Consider the following 16,384-nt stretch of genomic DNA (forward strand, 5'->3'; position numbering starts at 1 on the left):
CAGGCCCACGTTCATCATGGAGAAGATGCTGAGCTTTGGGGGGCATTCAGGAAAGCATAGCAGTGACATCCAGAGGCTTGTAAAGTGAGATGCAGCTAAGGACCAGTGAGGTATGTGGACCAGCACTTACACAGTCATAGGTGTATGATTGGACAGTTGTATATTTAAGGAAGGGTCACCTATGTGCGTGAGGTGAGTTGGCTTGTAGATTCTGTGGTACTACATTGGTGGTGAAGGACAACATTGAATTGCCAACACTTACCAGATAGATGGCTGGGGCTCCAAGATGGCAGCAGGGCAGTGAATGCTGGTAAAAGCTGGAATACACCAGCAGTGGCAAGTGCTTCTACGGTGGGTGGGAGAACTGGGCTAGCACTGGACAAATAGGTCGCTATAGGGGAACTGTAGGAAGTTAATGAGGTGAGTTTGGGATGATCATGCTAGAAATGCTCACTAGACCTCATGGAGAAAAACCATCTATGAAACACAATAGAATTGGCACTTCTGAAAAATATGGTAAGATTCAGACCCCTCTCTCCCCCTTTCTCTTTCTGCCTGTTACTTCCATCATTTTGAAATAAAGCATCTGGTGACAATGCAACGTGTGATAACAACCATTTATCGAGAACATAAAATGATCAATATATTCTATTAATGCTATGGATGCTATGCACTGGCCTCAAGTTTAAAATTTAAGACGTGAGCAACTCTGAGGTCTTTTAAACTGCATAGACTTATTTGTTACCAGTCCACACCACATTCTCGTTTAAACCTATTACCTGTGTTTGTGTCTGTATATGTTTGATGCTGTGTTTTATTATGTTAATCTTGGGGATTAATATGTAAGAAATTCTTCTTTCTTTCACTCAAGAAAACCTTGGATTTATTTCATTTAGTTTAGTTTATTCTATTTAGTTTAGTTTAGCCCATTTATTTAGATCTAGTTAATTTCATCTTTAATTGGCATGTGATTATAATTCCACATTAAAAAGGAGGGAGCTAATTCCTCCTCCTCACATAAGTCATAACAATCACCACAGCTAAATTTGAAACCACAATGTGAAACTAAGAGGGGAAAAACATCTATTCATATAACATCAAACACGTGATTTATACTCAATGAGCAAAATTGCTTTGCAGCTACTGTTAAATCGGCATATATCATTTCATTTCCTTTCATATACATCTCTTAATCACATGAATGACACTTCCCTTTTTACATTAGTTACATATTCATGCTTCAATCAAATCATCTCCACAGTTGTATAAATTGAATGCAGATACGTTTTGGATTTCTGCGTTAAAGGTAAGTGTTGCAAAAGTGTGACATGTCAGATTAAATTAAACGTTGTGCTTGTTTAGAAAGATGAAAAAGCAAGTTGAATCTTTATAGGAATTGTATCCAGGTAAATATTTTAGCAATGGTTTAAGTAATACAGAAGTGGCAAATTGTAATATCAAAAGCTCATATTTATTGCATTCTAGGATTGTATCCTTCACAATGGTAGCACAGTTATTCTGTTGGTGCATTGTTTTAAAACTTTAAATAATATTAGCCCTCATCTACTGGATATTCTGCTGGACCCACTGAAATATTAAATATTTCATCGATTAGATCTGCAAGTTAAACATTTAATGATTTGTATTTTGCGATTTAAAGCATTAAATAATAAGAAAGGCAATATTACAGAATCTAAATACGATGAACCAGTAAAAACTCAATAATTAGCAGACTAGGGTGCAAGGATGCTGAGCACACACCAGAAAAATACCTTGGGATGTCTTTTAAGGGACAGAATTGATACAGCTACTGCTGTTCAAAGTACAACAAAGCTTGCGCTTTATCTCCAAAGAGATTAATCTCTGTGTTCCACTGCAGTCCTGCGAGAGTGTTAAGAACAGAACTAGGAAAAACCCAGTTACACCCTGATAGCTTTTTTTTCAGTTCTGCCTGGCTTGTTCACAAGAGATGATCACAGAACCTTTCTAACTTCCAGAGGCAATCGGAGAAAATATTCAGAGGGGCTTCTGACTGGCAGACATGTTCACTTTTTTTCTGAAGAAGGCAGTAGTTTCTTCGCTGTTGTACTGGTATGAGGAACATTTCAAATCAAATGGTACCAATTAACTGTTTTAGTTTGTGCTTGCATGCACCGTTGAATGAATAATCAGTAACTGCACTTCCTGAGGTTTTTATTATAGTCTTGCTGACCTATCAGAATAACAGTTCACTGCAAAAATAACTGTGCTGCAAGAACACTTTTATTTCTGTTGTGCTGCAGGGACACTGTTGTTTTAAATTCCAGGTTATAACTTCATCATACAATTACAGTAAAGATAATGATTCTCCACTATGGCAGTCAGCAACTTGGAAGTTAAGATTTTCTGTGGCAGGTACCGATGTTTGTTAAAGATTGTGTAGGGTTCTAATTTTAGCAATCCCTATCCTTTATAATTTAGTCAAGTTTCAGTATCCACAATAATGCTGTAACGTTGTTGATAAGAATAAAAGAAAGAATCTAGGAGAGGTTTTCCTCAGTTGTGTTAAATGATTGAGATATCATATATCTTAAAGGAATAGTGTCCAGTGTTTGTGATTTCTGGAAAATACATCAATCTGTTGTTTTAGAGGACTTAGAGCTTTTACTAAAAATAATGAATGGAGAACCACGTTCCCAGTTCATTACAATATTGCAAACACATAGAAATCCTACTCCAGTTTATATACTTTGTTTTAACAATAGTTTGATGGCACTAGTTAGTTGTATCTCAATGGTCTGCAAACTACTTGATACCTTCAGATTCATAACCAACCCTATTCTCCTGTGACCATACTGTGCCCTACCTTTAAGTCTGAGTCAGTAAATAGGTTTGACTGATACCAAATCTGACCCTTTACTTTCAAAATTCAAATGAAGTAACTTGGAGCTGTTTTGAAGAATGCTATGTGGGCTATTTGACAGCCTTGCATCTCTTGGCCGCACCAAGGAAAGGACTGATTTATAAAAGGCGTTAGTTGAACGACATTATTTTGCTTTTGTTCTGCTTCTGAATGGCCTTCACCCGATGGCCAAACTGCAGTGACTTCCTTGCTCAGACCAGAGTTAAAATCGGAGGCTGTGGGACAGGCTTGGCAACAGACCCCCATCTGTATATTTGAAGAAGGATCCTGTTGACAATTCAGTTGCTTGTAACACCAGTAAACATGTTTCTGCTAACTGTGTTGGATTAACACCCTTTCCGTGGTATCAACACCGTGTGGAGACTCTCTCTGAAGACAACCTCAAAGCTGCTTCCTGAACATGTTCATGGAGAAACATGATAGGAAATATGAATGTAATAGAACACTTGGGAGGTCTCACTTGTATAGGTCTTAAACTACATTTAAAGTATAAATAGAACCAAATTTGATGATGATGGAAGTAGAAGTGAACTTCAGCACACACTTTGTGCAGATATTTGCAAATGAGCTTTATATTTTTGGAGCCACTCTTTTAACTGACTATAACTGAGTCAAAGTTTCATCACTTGTGCTATTTCAAGGCCTCACACACACACCACTTTTATATGTAAGACCAGCAGGCAATACCACAGTTTACACTTGCATTTGGTTACAGATCGTAAATGACTGCTCGGTCACTTGTGAAGATTCAAACCAAGCAAGGTATTTTGATACTGCTGTTTTTGCTTTAAAAGCAATTAACCCAACTATTACCAGGTAGTGATTTGTATTAGATAGATGTTGAACGTAGACATTTAATATTATGGTAAACTACAAAATAGATTAAATGTTATGTGTATAGTAGCTCATCATTCTGCCGGTATTGTTCTGCCTGGCATGAATAAGTTGTAAGGTGAAATTAGAATGGTTATACTTCTGAAGGGATTAATTATAGTTTAGACGAGAACAATGCAATTGAGTCCTTCCATTTACCTAACATCAATTTAGTAAATTGGGACAAAATACAATTACAGCATAAAGATATATTGAAATGTGCATTTAATGCTTACTTGTGTGTCTGTAAATATCGTGAATACAGGCTTTGTGGATGGCTCCAATGTTTTCAGATTCAATATGCTTCTTTTTCTCTTTCACTATGTCAGCTTGTGTAGTTTTTAAAACAACGTTCTATTGAAATATAATAAACTGTACAAGAATTTTTACACTGACATTACTGCGAAAGGCAATTCATCGTCTCTTATGGGAACGGCAGAGACGATTGTTTTGAAAAGCTTCCTTGTGCTACATTTGAAATACTGAAACAATCAAAAGCAGAAATTGCACTGAATAACCTCAACGGATCTGGCAGAATCTATGGAGAGATAAAACAGAGGTAATGTTTTGAGTTCAATGGTTCACCAGACTAGGGCTGTTAACTCTGTCTCAAAGGTCTCAAAGTGTCTACAGCTCATAAGAACGAACTTTTGAAGAGCAGTGACTGTTGTAATATTGGAAATGCAGCAGTCAATTTACATTCAGGAAACTCTCACAAAAGGCAATGACTCAATAATCTGTTTTTATGAAGCTTCTTGAGAGTCAAATATTGACCAGGACACAGGGGATCACTTCCCTGTTCCTCTTTAAGACAGCACCATGCAGGAAAAAAGGTTTAACATCTCATCAGAAAGCTGGCTGTTCTGACAATGCAGTGCTCTCTCAATGCTATACTTGAGTGTCAGCATGGATATTTTAACTCAAGCCCTGCAAGGGACTTGAGCCCATTACCTTGTGACTCAGAGAAAAGCAGAGGGCAATAGATTTTTAAAAATTAGAGATTTTGTGAGAGAAGAGGCAAAACTGTTTTCTTTACGCACAGGATTTTGAGACTGCATTAATTGTTGAAGTATAGACCATAATATCAACCTTTAAAGATAGACTAGTGGTTTGGGATTTTGGGATAAGGACTACTGTCAGAAGCTTATCACCAACATGATGGGTTGAGCTAAATGGTCCAATCTGTTTTGCAATTTTAATGTATTTGGATGAGAAGTATATTATTATCTTTGGTTAAAAAAAGAGGAAATGAATAGAAACAGAATGTGATTCTTAACCAATGATTCTCACACTGGATTACAGCCAAGTGTAATGGAAATCTTAGCTTGTATTTTATTCATTCTTTAACGTACAGACATTAAATACCTCATTTGAAACACTTTAACATTACTTACTGATGCTAAGAAAGTAACACAGAGCCAATTATTTTTGTTCATGATTAGTTTCTCTGCGACTTACTCTTGCAAAACTGGTTATGTAAAAGCCAGTGTCGCATTTCATTTTTGATCTGAATGTCATTTCAAAACAGTGAAGTCCTTCATGAATGCTATTCTTGTTTGTTAACTTTTCAACTGAAACTATCAAACCTGAGTGAATTCCAAACTGGATTGGAATAGTTGAATAATTTTATGACTGCATTAGCTTTAAATTTGTTCAGTCATTCATTTAGTTGGAGTGTCTGCCAATTAAGTACTTTCTCATTTTCAAATTGGCTATTGCCCTGTAAAAATCACTGAATATTGCTAAATAATGTGCACATGCCTCTCAGTTGATCTAAAATATCTGCACAATTGAGCTTTTCAAACTGTTGTGTTGGTTAAACGTAGTCAAAAAGCATGGAAAAGCACAGCAGATCAGGCAGCATCCGAGGAGCAGGAGAGTCAACGTTCTTTTTCTGAGTTAAAAACAGAAATTGCTGGGAAAGTTCAGGAGGTCTGGCAGGATCTGTAGAGAGAAATCAGAGTTAATGTTTTGGGCCAAGTGACCCTTCTTGTTTTCTGAATGGCAGAATCTGTCTCGTGGGATACTGCAGGCATCAGTGCTTGGACTCCAGTGCTTCACAATATTTTTAATCATTGAAAAGAGGCAATTAAATGCAATACCCCTTCAAGTTTGCAGTCAACTGAGTGCAAACTCTGGGTGGGAGAATGAACTGTAAGGAGAATGCAACGATGCTTCAGTGTGTTTTTATCAAGTTGAGTGAGTGAGCTGGTGCATGACAAGTGAAATATAATGTGAATGAATGTGAAATTATCCATTTTAGTTATAAAAAACAGGAAGGTGGGTTATTATCTGAACGGTGAAGGATTGGGAAATGGTGAGGTGTAATAAAACCTGGGTATCCTCGTACAGCAATCACTGAAAGTAACCATGCAGGTGCAGCAGGTGGTGAAGCAAACAACTGATATGTTGGCCTTCATCGTGAAAGGGTTCGAGTCCAGGAGCAGGGATACCTTGCTGCAATTGCACAGAGCCTTGGTGAGATCACATCTGGAGTACTGTGTGCAGTTTTGGCCTCCTTATCTGTGGAAGGATGTTCTGACCATGGAGAGAATGAAACGCAGGTTTAACAGACTGATTCTGGGATGGCAGGATGAAGTATGAAGAGAGACTGGGTGAGTTAGAAGTATACTCATTGTAGCTTAGAAGAACAGGTGGAGAATCTCATAGGAAGATGTAAAATTCTAACAGGACTAGACAGGCTAATCACAGGAAGGATATTCACAATGACCAGAGGGTGGGGCCAAGAACCAAGGGTCACAGTTTAAGGATACAGGGTAGGCCATTCAGGCCTGAGATGAGGAGAAATTTCTTCATCCAGCCTGTGGGAGTCTCTGCCACAGAATGTAGTTGATGCCAAAACATTGTATATTTTCAAACAGCAGTTAGATATAGTTCCAAAGGCTAAAGGCATTAAAGGGGAGGGAGAGAAAGCTGGAACAGACTACTCAGTCAAATAATCAGCTATCGAAAGGCCAACTGCCTACTCTTGCTCCTAATTTTGATGTTCTGTGTCTATAATCTGTTGCCCACTACACAACTTCACTTCTCAAAGATTTACAAACACTATTTACAAGTTCACCAGTATTTCTCCAAACATAAGAGGAACCAAGTTGCTCCTACACCAGGTTGCTGATAAATAAAATTAAGTCAGTGGTGTCACATCATTACCTCCTGTGGATCCTTCTGTGGCAGTTTTCCAGATGATCGCTGCTGCTACTTTTCTGCTACCTCTCCAATATGTGGCACTGGGAAAAGCTGGATTAAGTTAGTCACTCCCACCAATTCTTCTACTTTTGCTTTAGTTTATCTTGTGATTAATTATAGAGAATACACCACCCTAGAGAGGGACTGTTCTTAACAAGAAGGTTTACTGCATAACAGCAATAAATACAACTGTATTTGGTCAAGTATCATTCTGAGGACCTTAGGTGGCTGGTACGGACACATCTGCTCCCTTCAAAAAGAGGAGAAGAACTCCTTACTTCCATTCACAGACAATGTATGACATCAGTAGGAAGGGAGGAGCCAATGTAATGTGAACTTTAACCCATTCAGAACTGTTACCTTATAAACACATCCTGACTTTAACTGCTCCATTTTAATTATTTGGTTTATACATTTATAATCACCTTTAATGATTTGCCCCTTTCTGATACTCAACAACACACATTGCAGTATTGTCTCTTTACTCGCCATTGTAACTACCGCAATGCTCCCCCATGGACTGAAAATTTACTTGCAATTTATTGCATTTACCACTGAGATCGATCTTGACTTTAAGCATTGATTTGGATCCAAAGATATTTTATATCTTTCCTGTCTTTTACTTACATTGAATGTACAATTTGTTGGAAACAAAAACAGAAATTGCTGGAAAAGCTCAGCAATTATGGCAGCATCTGTGGAGAGAAATCAAAGTTAACGCTTTGGGTCGAGTGACCCTTCCTCAGAAGTAGAGCAGTTCTGAGGAAGGGTCATTTGACCTGAAATGTTAACTTTGATTTCTCTCTACAGATGCTGCCAGATCTGCTGAGTTTTTCCAGTAATTTCTGTTTTTGTTTCTGATTTACAGCATCTGCAGATCTCTTGGTTTTTATTTGGTACAAATTATTGGCATTGTTAAATTTATATATCTGATACCACAATGCAGGACCATGCAACAAGACACTGGAAAGGAATCGTATTGTTTGTGCTTGATTAATGAGCCCATGCAGGCCATGGTCCAGTTAACAAACTGTTTAGGCACTGCCACTTTCCCACACGGACAGTGTGTGTTTACGCAGTGGCAATTATACATGGAATCATTTCAGAAACTAGCCGCTTGATTTGTCAAGGCAGAATATCAGCATTAGGTTTCGAAGTTGTTTCACTGCTTTTCGTCATTTATATGAATGATTTGGATGTGAACATGGGAGGTATGGTCAGTAAGTTTGCAAATGACACCAAAATTGGAGGTTCTAGTCAACAGTGAAGAAAATTACTTCAGAGTGCAATGGGATCTTGATCATGATGGGCCAACGGGACAAGGATTGGCCGATGGAGTTTGATTTAAATAAATATGAGGTGTTGCATTTTGGAAAGGCAAATCAGGGCAGGACTTTTACATTTAATGGTAAGTTCCTGGGGAGTGTTGCTGAACAACGAGACCTTGGAGTGCAGGTTCATAGTTGCTTCAAAATGGAGTCGCAGGTGGATAGGATGGTGAAGAGGGTGTTTGGTATGCATTCCCTGATTGGTCAGAGCATTGAGTTTAGGAGTTGGGAGGTCATGTTGCAGCTGTAGAGGACGTTGGTTAGGCCACTTTTGGATTATTGTGTGCAATTCTGGTCTCCCTCCTCGAGGAAGGATGTTGTGAAACTTGAAAGAGTTCAGAGAAGATTTACAAGGATATTGCCAGGGTTAGAGGGTTTGAGCTATAGGGAATGGCTGAATAGGCTGGGCTGTTTTCCCTGGAGTGTCAGACGTAGTGCTGATAGAAGACAAACTAAATTTAAGGTGAAAAATCCATGAATTGGGAAACAAATCACACAGGTATATTGTGGCAACTGAGGAGCAAACAAAATTGTTATGGAACAATTGGTGGAAAGAGGCACAAGGTGTTTACGTGTGGGTCAGGGTATAAATGTCAAAGGGAGCTTCTAAAATAGTAAAGTACAGATTTGAAATGGTCTAGACTTCGAATTTTGATTTTTACATGTTCCACATCCTTTAAACACCATAACCTCTGGTAAACCATTACGAAACAGAAGGCAGCCCCTAGCAAAAGTCCCAGAATCCTGAGTTGAAGGAATTAAGTGCCCCTTAATAGCACACTCCGATCAAGGGATGGATTGGTGCTGATTCCAACTGGGAAAATTGTGTATCATGATGTGTTCTGTATCATAGAATCTATTGTCCTCAATTTGATGGTGGTTTGACTACCCTTGTGGTGCCAAGTAGAAATGAAATAATTATAGAAGAAATTATTAAAGGAAATATTCTGACTCTGCTTTGTACAGTACTGCACTATGGGAACAAAGGTGGAAAAGATTTGTATAAACTGGAAGGTAACAGGTACACTGGCTCAGGAAGGGAAACAGAAACCTGATCAATTACACAGGCACAATTCTGAATAAGCATCACTGGACCCAAAGTGTTAACTCTGCTTTCGCTCTGCAGATGTTGCCAGACCTTTATGATTAGATTACTTACAGTGTGGAAACAGGCCCTTCAGCCCAACAAGTCCACACCGACCCTCCGAAGAGCAACCCACCCAGACCCATTCCCCTACATTTACCCCTTCACCTAACACTAGTGGGTAATTTAGCATGGCCAATTCACCTGACCTGCACATCTTGGGACTGTGGGAGGAAACAGGAGGAAACCCCCGCAGACACGGGGAGAATGTGCAAACTCCACACAGTTAGTCGCCTGAGACGGGAATTGAATCCAGGTCTCTGGCGCTATGAGGTAACAGTGCTAACCACTGTACCACCGTGCTGCCCAGAAACTTCTGTTTTTGTTTCTGATGTCTAGCATGCACAACTCTTTGCTTTTTTCTTGTTTACTAGAAAACAGGGTGGGCAGCACGGTGGCACAGTGGTTAGCACTGCTGCCTCACAGCACCAGAGACCCAGGTTCAATTCCCGCCTCAGGCGACTGACTGTGTGGAGTTTGCACATTCTCCCCGTGTCTGCGTGGGTTTCCTCCGGGTGCTCCGGTTTCCTCCCACAGTCCAAAGATGTGCAGGTAAGGTGAATTGGCCATGCTAAATTGCCCGTAGTGTTAGGTAAGGGGTAAATGTATGGGTGGGTTGCGCTTCGGCGGGTCGGTGTGGACTTGTTGGGCCGAAGGACCTGTTTCCACACTGTAATGTAATCTAATCTAATCTAATCTAAAACATCAGACCTGGCCGCCCTGAATGATACACGTTTATGTATCGTACATGGTTGCTCATTTGGAGAATTCAAAACTTGGTTGTTTGTGCTCATGGTCAACAATAGCTTTCAAATAGGCCATAAGCACACAGGATATCCTCATGAACCTGTGCCAACTGCAATTGACCTCTGAGTAATACCCAGTGCCAACGGACTGTGGGTGTATAATCAGACTGTAATGGGAGTGGGATTCAGGATGCCAGTGATTGGGCAGCGACAATGGCTGATACCAGCCTACCGGGTGGTGAATATTGAGATCATCCAAAATCGGATATACTCCTATAGGAAGGATGTTGTGAAACCTGAAACGGTTCAGAAAGATTTGCAAGGATGTTGCCAGGGTTGGAAGGTTTGAGCTATGGAGAGAGGCTGAATAGTCTGGGGCTATCTTCCTGGATCATTGGAGGCTAAGAGGTGACTTTATAGAGGTTTATAAAATCATGAGGGGCAAATAGACAAGTTCTTTTCCCTGGGGAGTCCAGAACTGGAGAGCATATGTTTAGGGTGAGAGGGGAAAGATTTAAATAGGACCTAAGGGGCAACTTCTTCACACAGAGAGTGGTACGTGTATGGATTGAGCTGTCAGAGGAAGTGGTGGAGGCTGGTACAATTACAACATTTAGAAGGCATCTGGATGGGTATATGAATCAGAAGTGTTCAGAGGGATATGCACAAAGTGAGGACTGGGCCAAGACTGGCAAATGGGACCAGATTAATTTAGAATATCTGGTCAGCATGGACAAGATGGACTGAAGGGTCTGTTTCTGTGCTGTACATCTCTATGACTCTAAGAAAGTTAACCAATGCACTGATCTAAGTTAATCGTGTAATCTTTTGTTCTCTGACTCCGACAGTTCCAGATTTACATAAAATTAAGTGAACAAGGCTGGTGAAAATAGCCAATGTATAAATCAGAAGCAATAAAAAATAAAATTGGAAGCAAGTTGAGCCATCGTTTGGATTTAAACAAGGATCCCTCTGTGTTCTCAGGTGAATAGGAAAAATTGAGTGTCACTATTTCAAAGAAGGTTCACCCCTAGAGACTTGGCCAAAATTTATCCTCAATCAGCATCAGCAAAATAGATTATCTGTGAGCAAATTGGCTGCTGTGTTTCCTACCTTTTAAAAATGGCTGTACTCCTAACTCCAAGGAAATGAAAAGCATTCTATAACAGCCAGTCGTTTTTCCTTCAAAAAAGAGGTTTGTTTCTGGGGAGGTCTCAAATGTCTGAAGTAGAAATAACACCATTGCCAGTGTTGGACTGGGGTGAACAAAGTTAAAAATCACACAACACCAGGTTATAGTCCAACAGGTTTATCTGGAAGTACAAGCTTTTGGAACGCTGCTCCTTCATCAGGTGGCTAGTGAGACAGGATCACAGAACACAGAATTTACAGTAAAAGATCTGTATCAGTATGTGTCCTGTGATCATGCCCCACTAGATTAGAGTGGTGCTGGAAAAGCACAGCAGTTCAGGCACCATCCGAGGAGCAGTAAAATCGATGTTTCAGGCAAAAGCCCTTCATCAGGAATATTCCTGTATTCCTGATGAAGGGCTTTTGCCCGAAACGTCGATTTTACTTCTCCTCGGATGCTGCCTGAACTGCTGTGCTTTTCCAGCACCACTCTAATCTAGACTCTGATTTCCAGCATCTGCAGTCATTGTTTTTATCTATCATGCCCCACTAGCTAACTGATGAAGGAGCAGTGTTCCGAAAGTTTGTACTTCCAGATAAACCTGCTGGACTATAACCTGGTGCTGTGTGATTTTTTACTTAGAAATAGCTCTTCATGGAGCAGGTTTGTTGAGATTAGCATTTCTGGTAGGCACAGTTACAATTGAAATGACCTATCTTGAACTCAGTAAGCCATTGCATTAAGGATACAAGTTAGTTCAGATTCCCAAATCTAAGATTCCCATTCAGCTGGAAGATATTCTTTGTTTGGATTTCACACCTGAGTGTTATTCAAACTTGATGTAATATGAGACTCCTGTGTGGTCTATGTTTCATTTTCGCAGCTTTCCTTTTCTTTATGTTGGCCTTGGACCCATTTGTGATTTGGAAATCTGTGCCAACCATAGGATGGTTTCAGTTCAATGGTGTTATCCACACAGAATTTTGGAACAATTGTTTTAGCTAAGAAAACCTACAGCATTTTCCCAACAACTAAGAAGTTGTCCCTGTGCTCTTCTAACAATGCTAATTCCATCTTCAATGCATATTGTAAACTATGAAATTCTTATCATCTTGTATCATTGTTTAATTATGCACATTTGCTTATTTCTCTAGGTAAACCAAGAGGACTCTGGTTAATCTGCCCGTTCTGCTGCCCTTGATGCAATGACCTACAATACTTCAATCAGTAACTTAGACTGTAAACCTCAAGAGCTAGTTATTTTCATCCCTATTTTACTAAGTGTGATTTTTCTAATTGGTTGTGTCCTGAGTGTTTTGAGCATTTATACCTTTTGGTTTCGCTTCAAGAAATGGAAAACGGGGATGATCATCCAGTTCAATCTGGCTTTATCAGATATGACAATCCTGCCGGCAGCACCATTTATGATCAGCTCCTTCTCCATGGCGAATCATTGGCCATTTGGACAGTTCCTGTGCCAGTTTAAAGTGTTCTTGTTATTCATACATATGTATGGCAGTATCTACTTTCTCACTTTGGTGAGTGTGCATAGGTATATCACAGTTGTACGTTTAACTAAACACAATATTTTTAAGAACCAAAGATTTGTGAAGTCAGCTTGCATAGGCATATGGATTTTCCTCTTTATAAGTGCATTGCCATTCTTTTTTGTCCTCAAGACGTCTGAAGGGTACAACATTACCCAATGCTTGCGTATACACCAAACTGAATTGTCAACTGTCTATTTTACATGGAGCATGGTCATTTTATTTCCTGGGTTCATCATTCCATTTGGCGTTTCCATCACTTGCTATATCCTGCTTGGATCTTATATAGTCAAAATGGACACCACCCTTGCAAGTGGAAAGGCAATGAAAGTGAAATCAATGGGGATGATTGCTGTGTCTCTAGTTACATTCGTTGTTTGCTGTCTGCCAGTACAGGTGTCACGTTTAGTTGCTGTTACAGTGAAACAGTTCCACCCTGAGAATTGCAGGTTGCTGTACAAGATCGAAGATATTTATTACACGTCTATTGTGCTTGCCAATGTGAACTGTTGTCTGGATCCTCTACTCTATTGGTTTTCCAGCAGAAAATTCCAAGAAGCTTTCAAAAGTACTCTAAGTGCATTCAGATGTCTTTGTAAAGAGCCGAATCAAAGTAGCTTCAACACAGAAAACTCATCTACAGCAGCAAGACCCATTGATTAGACAATTAAATGTTTTGACAGAGTTTAATATCAATGACCCTTCATTGTACTTATAATTATCTTATACGTGAACGCAGTTGAGCACATTTTAGTGAATCAATTACAACTAGAGAACTGCAAGATGTCACATTTTAATTATTACCTCCAAAAATACAGATGTTTCATTGGCTATGGTTGTGTTGAAGTGTCTTGACAGGTGAACAATGCTGTATGAATGCCAAGTTTTTTTGGTCAACATTAAAAGTATTTTGTCAAATGAAATGCCAACAACCAGCAAACATTTCCTGGCTCCACTTTCTACTGAAAACGTTCTAAATGTAAAATAATATATTTTCAGTGATACTATTCCAATACGGAGAAAGAAAAAAAAGCAGCTTTGCCAGATATTGGTAATAATAGATGCAGCAAAGCAACAAGAAACTTTACTTTCAGGTGTTTGATTCAGAAACTGTTTCAATGGGTTGTGCATAAAAGGATTGCATGCTTCACTGGGTTCTGGGTCAGAATTTTGCTCAATGAAAAGGTGTCAATGTCAGGAGGTCTCAAATACTGGAAAGCAGAAACAATGCTTTGTGTAACTGGTTCTTTGAGAGTCATTTCTCGATGCAAACACAGTTAAAGTTGAAATGAGCTCAGAGTTCTGTTGCTTCACAGGAAACTCAAAAAACAATTTATCACAAATACAATTCCCTAAACTGAATACCAGCATGCAATTGCAAGATAATCTGAAAACAGATATTTACAGGAGCAAAGTTACAAAACCGTGTAGAAACCATAGTTGACAAATCCAAAATTGTAGGTTTACCAGAACACCGTTGACTTTTAATTCTACAGAGTGTTTCATCCATCCACATTAAGATTATGTCCTGAAAGGCAGCCTGATTGACAAGCCTGGCTGCTTCTCAGGAATGGAAGCAGCATCGAGGAGTCATAGAGTCGTGGAGATGTACAGCACAGAATCAGACCTTTCATTACAACTTGTCCATGTCAATCAGATATCCTAACGTAATCTAGTCCCATGTGCCAGCACTTGGCCCCATATCCCTCTAAATCCTTCCGATTCATATACCCATCTAGATGACTTTTAAATGTTGCAATTGTACCAGCCTCCACCACTTCCACTGGCAGCTCATTCCATACACGCACCACCCTCTGCATGAAAAAGTTGCCCCTTAGGTCCCTTTTATATCTTTCCCCTCTCACCCTAAACCTATGTCCTCTAGTACTAGACTCCCCCAGCCCAGGGAAAAGACCTTGTCTATTTATCCTATAAAATTTGATCAAGAGACAGATCACGATAAAACATATAATCACGAGTTTGTATTTTATTGGCGATGAAGCTAGAGATTGGATGGGTAGAACTGGTTGGGGACAAGGAAGATCAGTAAGTTCCAGGATGGATGTTGGGGCCTCGGTTAGGCTGTCAAATCACGGAAGATTGTTGGTGGATTGGGGGGGGCAGGGGGGGGGAGAGAAGGGGTGTTGGGTGATAAACTGAAAGACTATGAGAAGATTGCGTGGGTGATGGGTAGCAAATGGATGGAACATCAATGGTTGTCACTGAGGTGAAGGAAAGACTTTACAGGGTTAAGCTGTTGATATAGGAGGGATTAATGCTACCTCTGCTGGCCTACTGGTTATGAAAGCCACTTCTCTGATGATTGCATCCCGGTTGACTCTCTTCAGTTAGCAAATAGTCATAGAGTCATAGAGATGTACAGCATGGAAACAGACCCTTCACGTCCATGCCGACCAGATATCCCAACCCAATGTAGTCCCACCTGCCAGCACCCTGCCCATGTCCCTCCAAACTCTTCCTGTTCATTGAACCATCCAGAAGCCTTTTGAATGTTGCAATTGTACCAGCCGCCACCACTTCCTCTGGCAGCTCAATCCATACACATACCACCCTCTGATTGAAAAGGTTGCCCCTTAGTTCTCTTTTGTATCTTTCCCCTCTCACCCTAAACCTATGCCCTCTCGTTCTGGTCTCCCCTACCCCAGGGAAAAGACTTTGCCTATCTACCCTGTCCATGCCTATCATAATTTTGTAAACCTCTATTAGGTCACCCCTCAGCTTCCGATGCTCCAGGGAAAACAGACCCAGCCTGTTCAGCCTCTCTCTATAGCTCAAATCCTCCAACACTGGCAACATCCTTGTAAATCTTTTCTGAATCCTTTCAAGTTTCACAACATCCTTCCGATACTCTGACTCAATACTCTGACCAATAAAGGAAAGCATACCAATCGCCTTCTTCACTATCCTATCTACCTGCGACTCCACTTTCAAGGAACCATGAACCTGCACTCCAAGGTCTCTTTGTTCAGCAACACTGCACCTCGCATTTATCTGAATTAAACTCCATCTCCCACTTCTCAGCCCATTGGCCCATCTGGTCAAGATCATGTTGTAATCTGAAGTAACCCTCTTCGCTGTCCACTACACCTCCAATTTTGGTGTCATCTACAAACTGACTAACTTTACCTCTAAAGCTCGCATCCAAATCATTTATGTAGATGACAAAAAGTAGAGGACGCAGCACCGATCCTTGTGGCACTCTACTGGTCACAGACCTCCAGTCTGAAAAACAACCCTCCACCATGACCCTCTCTCTTCTACCTTTGAGCCAGTTCTGCATCCAAATGGCTACTTTTCCCTGTATTCCATGAGATCTAACCTTGCTCACCAGTCTCCCATGGGGAACCTTGTCGCATGTCTTACTGAAGTCCATATAGATCACATCTATTGCTCTGCCCTCATCAATCCACTTTGTTACTTCTTCAACAAGCTCAATCAAGTTTGTGAGACATGATTTCCCATGCACAAAGCCATGTTGACTATC

At 40.1% G+C, this 16,384-nt stretch overlaps 1 protein-coding gene across 2 annotated transcripts; it reads left to right on the plus strand.

Annotated features, from left to right (window-relative positions):
• Positions 1-1,199: 1,199 nt before the first annotated feature.
• LOC122564776 (P2Y purinoceptor 4-like) lies at positions 1,200-14,958 on the plus strand. Of its 2 annotated transcripts, none has more exons than XM_043719987.2 (2): positions 1,200-1,306; positions 12,487-14,958. In XM_043719987.2, exon 2 carries the CDS (start codon positions 12,538-12,540, stop codon positions 13,540-13,542), a length of 1,005 nt encoding a protein of 334 aa, XP_043575922.1. In that variant the 5' UTR covers positions 1,200-1,306; positions 12,487-12,537; the 3' UTR covers positions 13,543-14,958. The 2 variants fall into 2 exon arrangements, with proteins under 2 accessions (XP_043575922.1, XP_043575924.1); XM_043719989.2 differs by lacking the exon at positions 1,200-1,306 and adding an exon at positions 1,973-2,091.
• Positions 14,959-16,384: the final 1,426 nt, after the last annotated feature.

This window comes from Chiloscyllium plagiosum, unplaced genomic scaffold (genome assembly GCF_037043375.1).
Source record: "Chiloscyllium plagiosum isolate Xiang-an unplaced genomic scaffold, Cpla_swu_hap1 HiC_scaffold_21, whole genome shotgun sequence".
In the NCBI taxonomy this organism is placed as follows: Eukaryota; Metazoa; Chordata; class Chondrichthyes; order Orectolobiformes; family Hemiscylliidae; genus Chiloscyllium; species Chiloscyllium plagiosum.

What these genes read in the sequence shown, in the direction of transcription:
- LOC122564776 (XM_043719987.2), top strand. Translation starts at nt 12,538, where the DNA reads ATGACCTACAATACTTCAATCAGTAACTTAGACTGTAAACCTCAAGAG.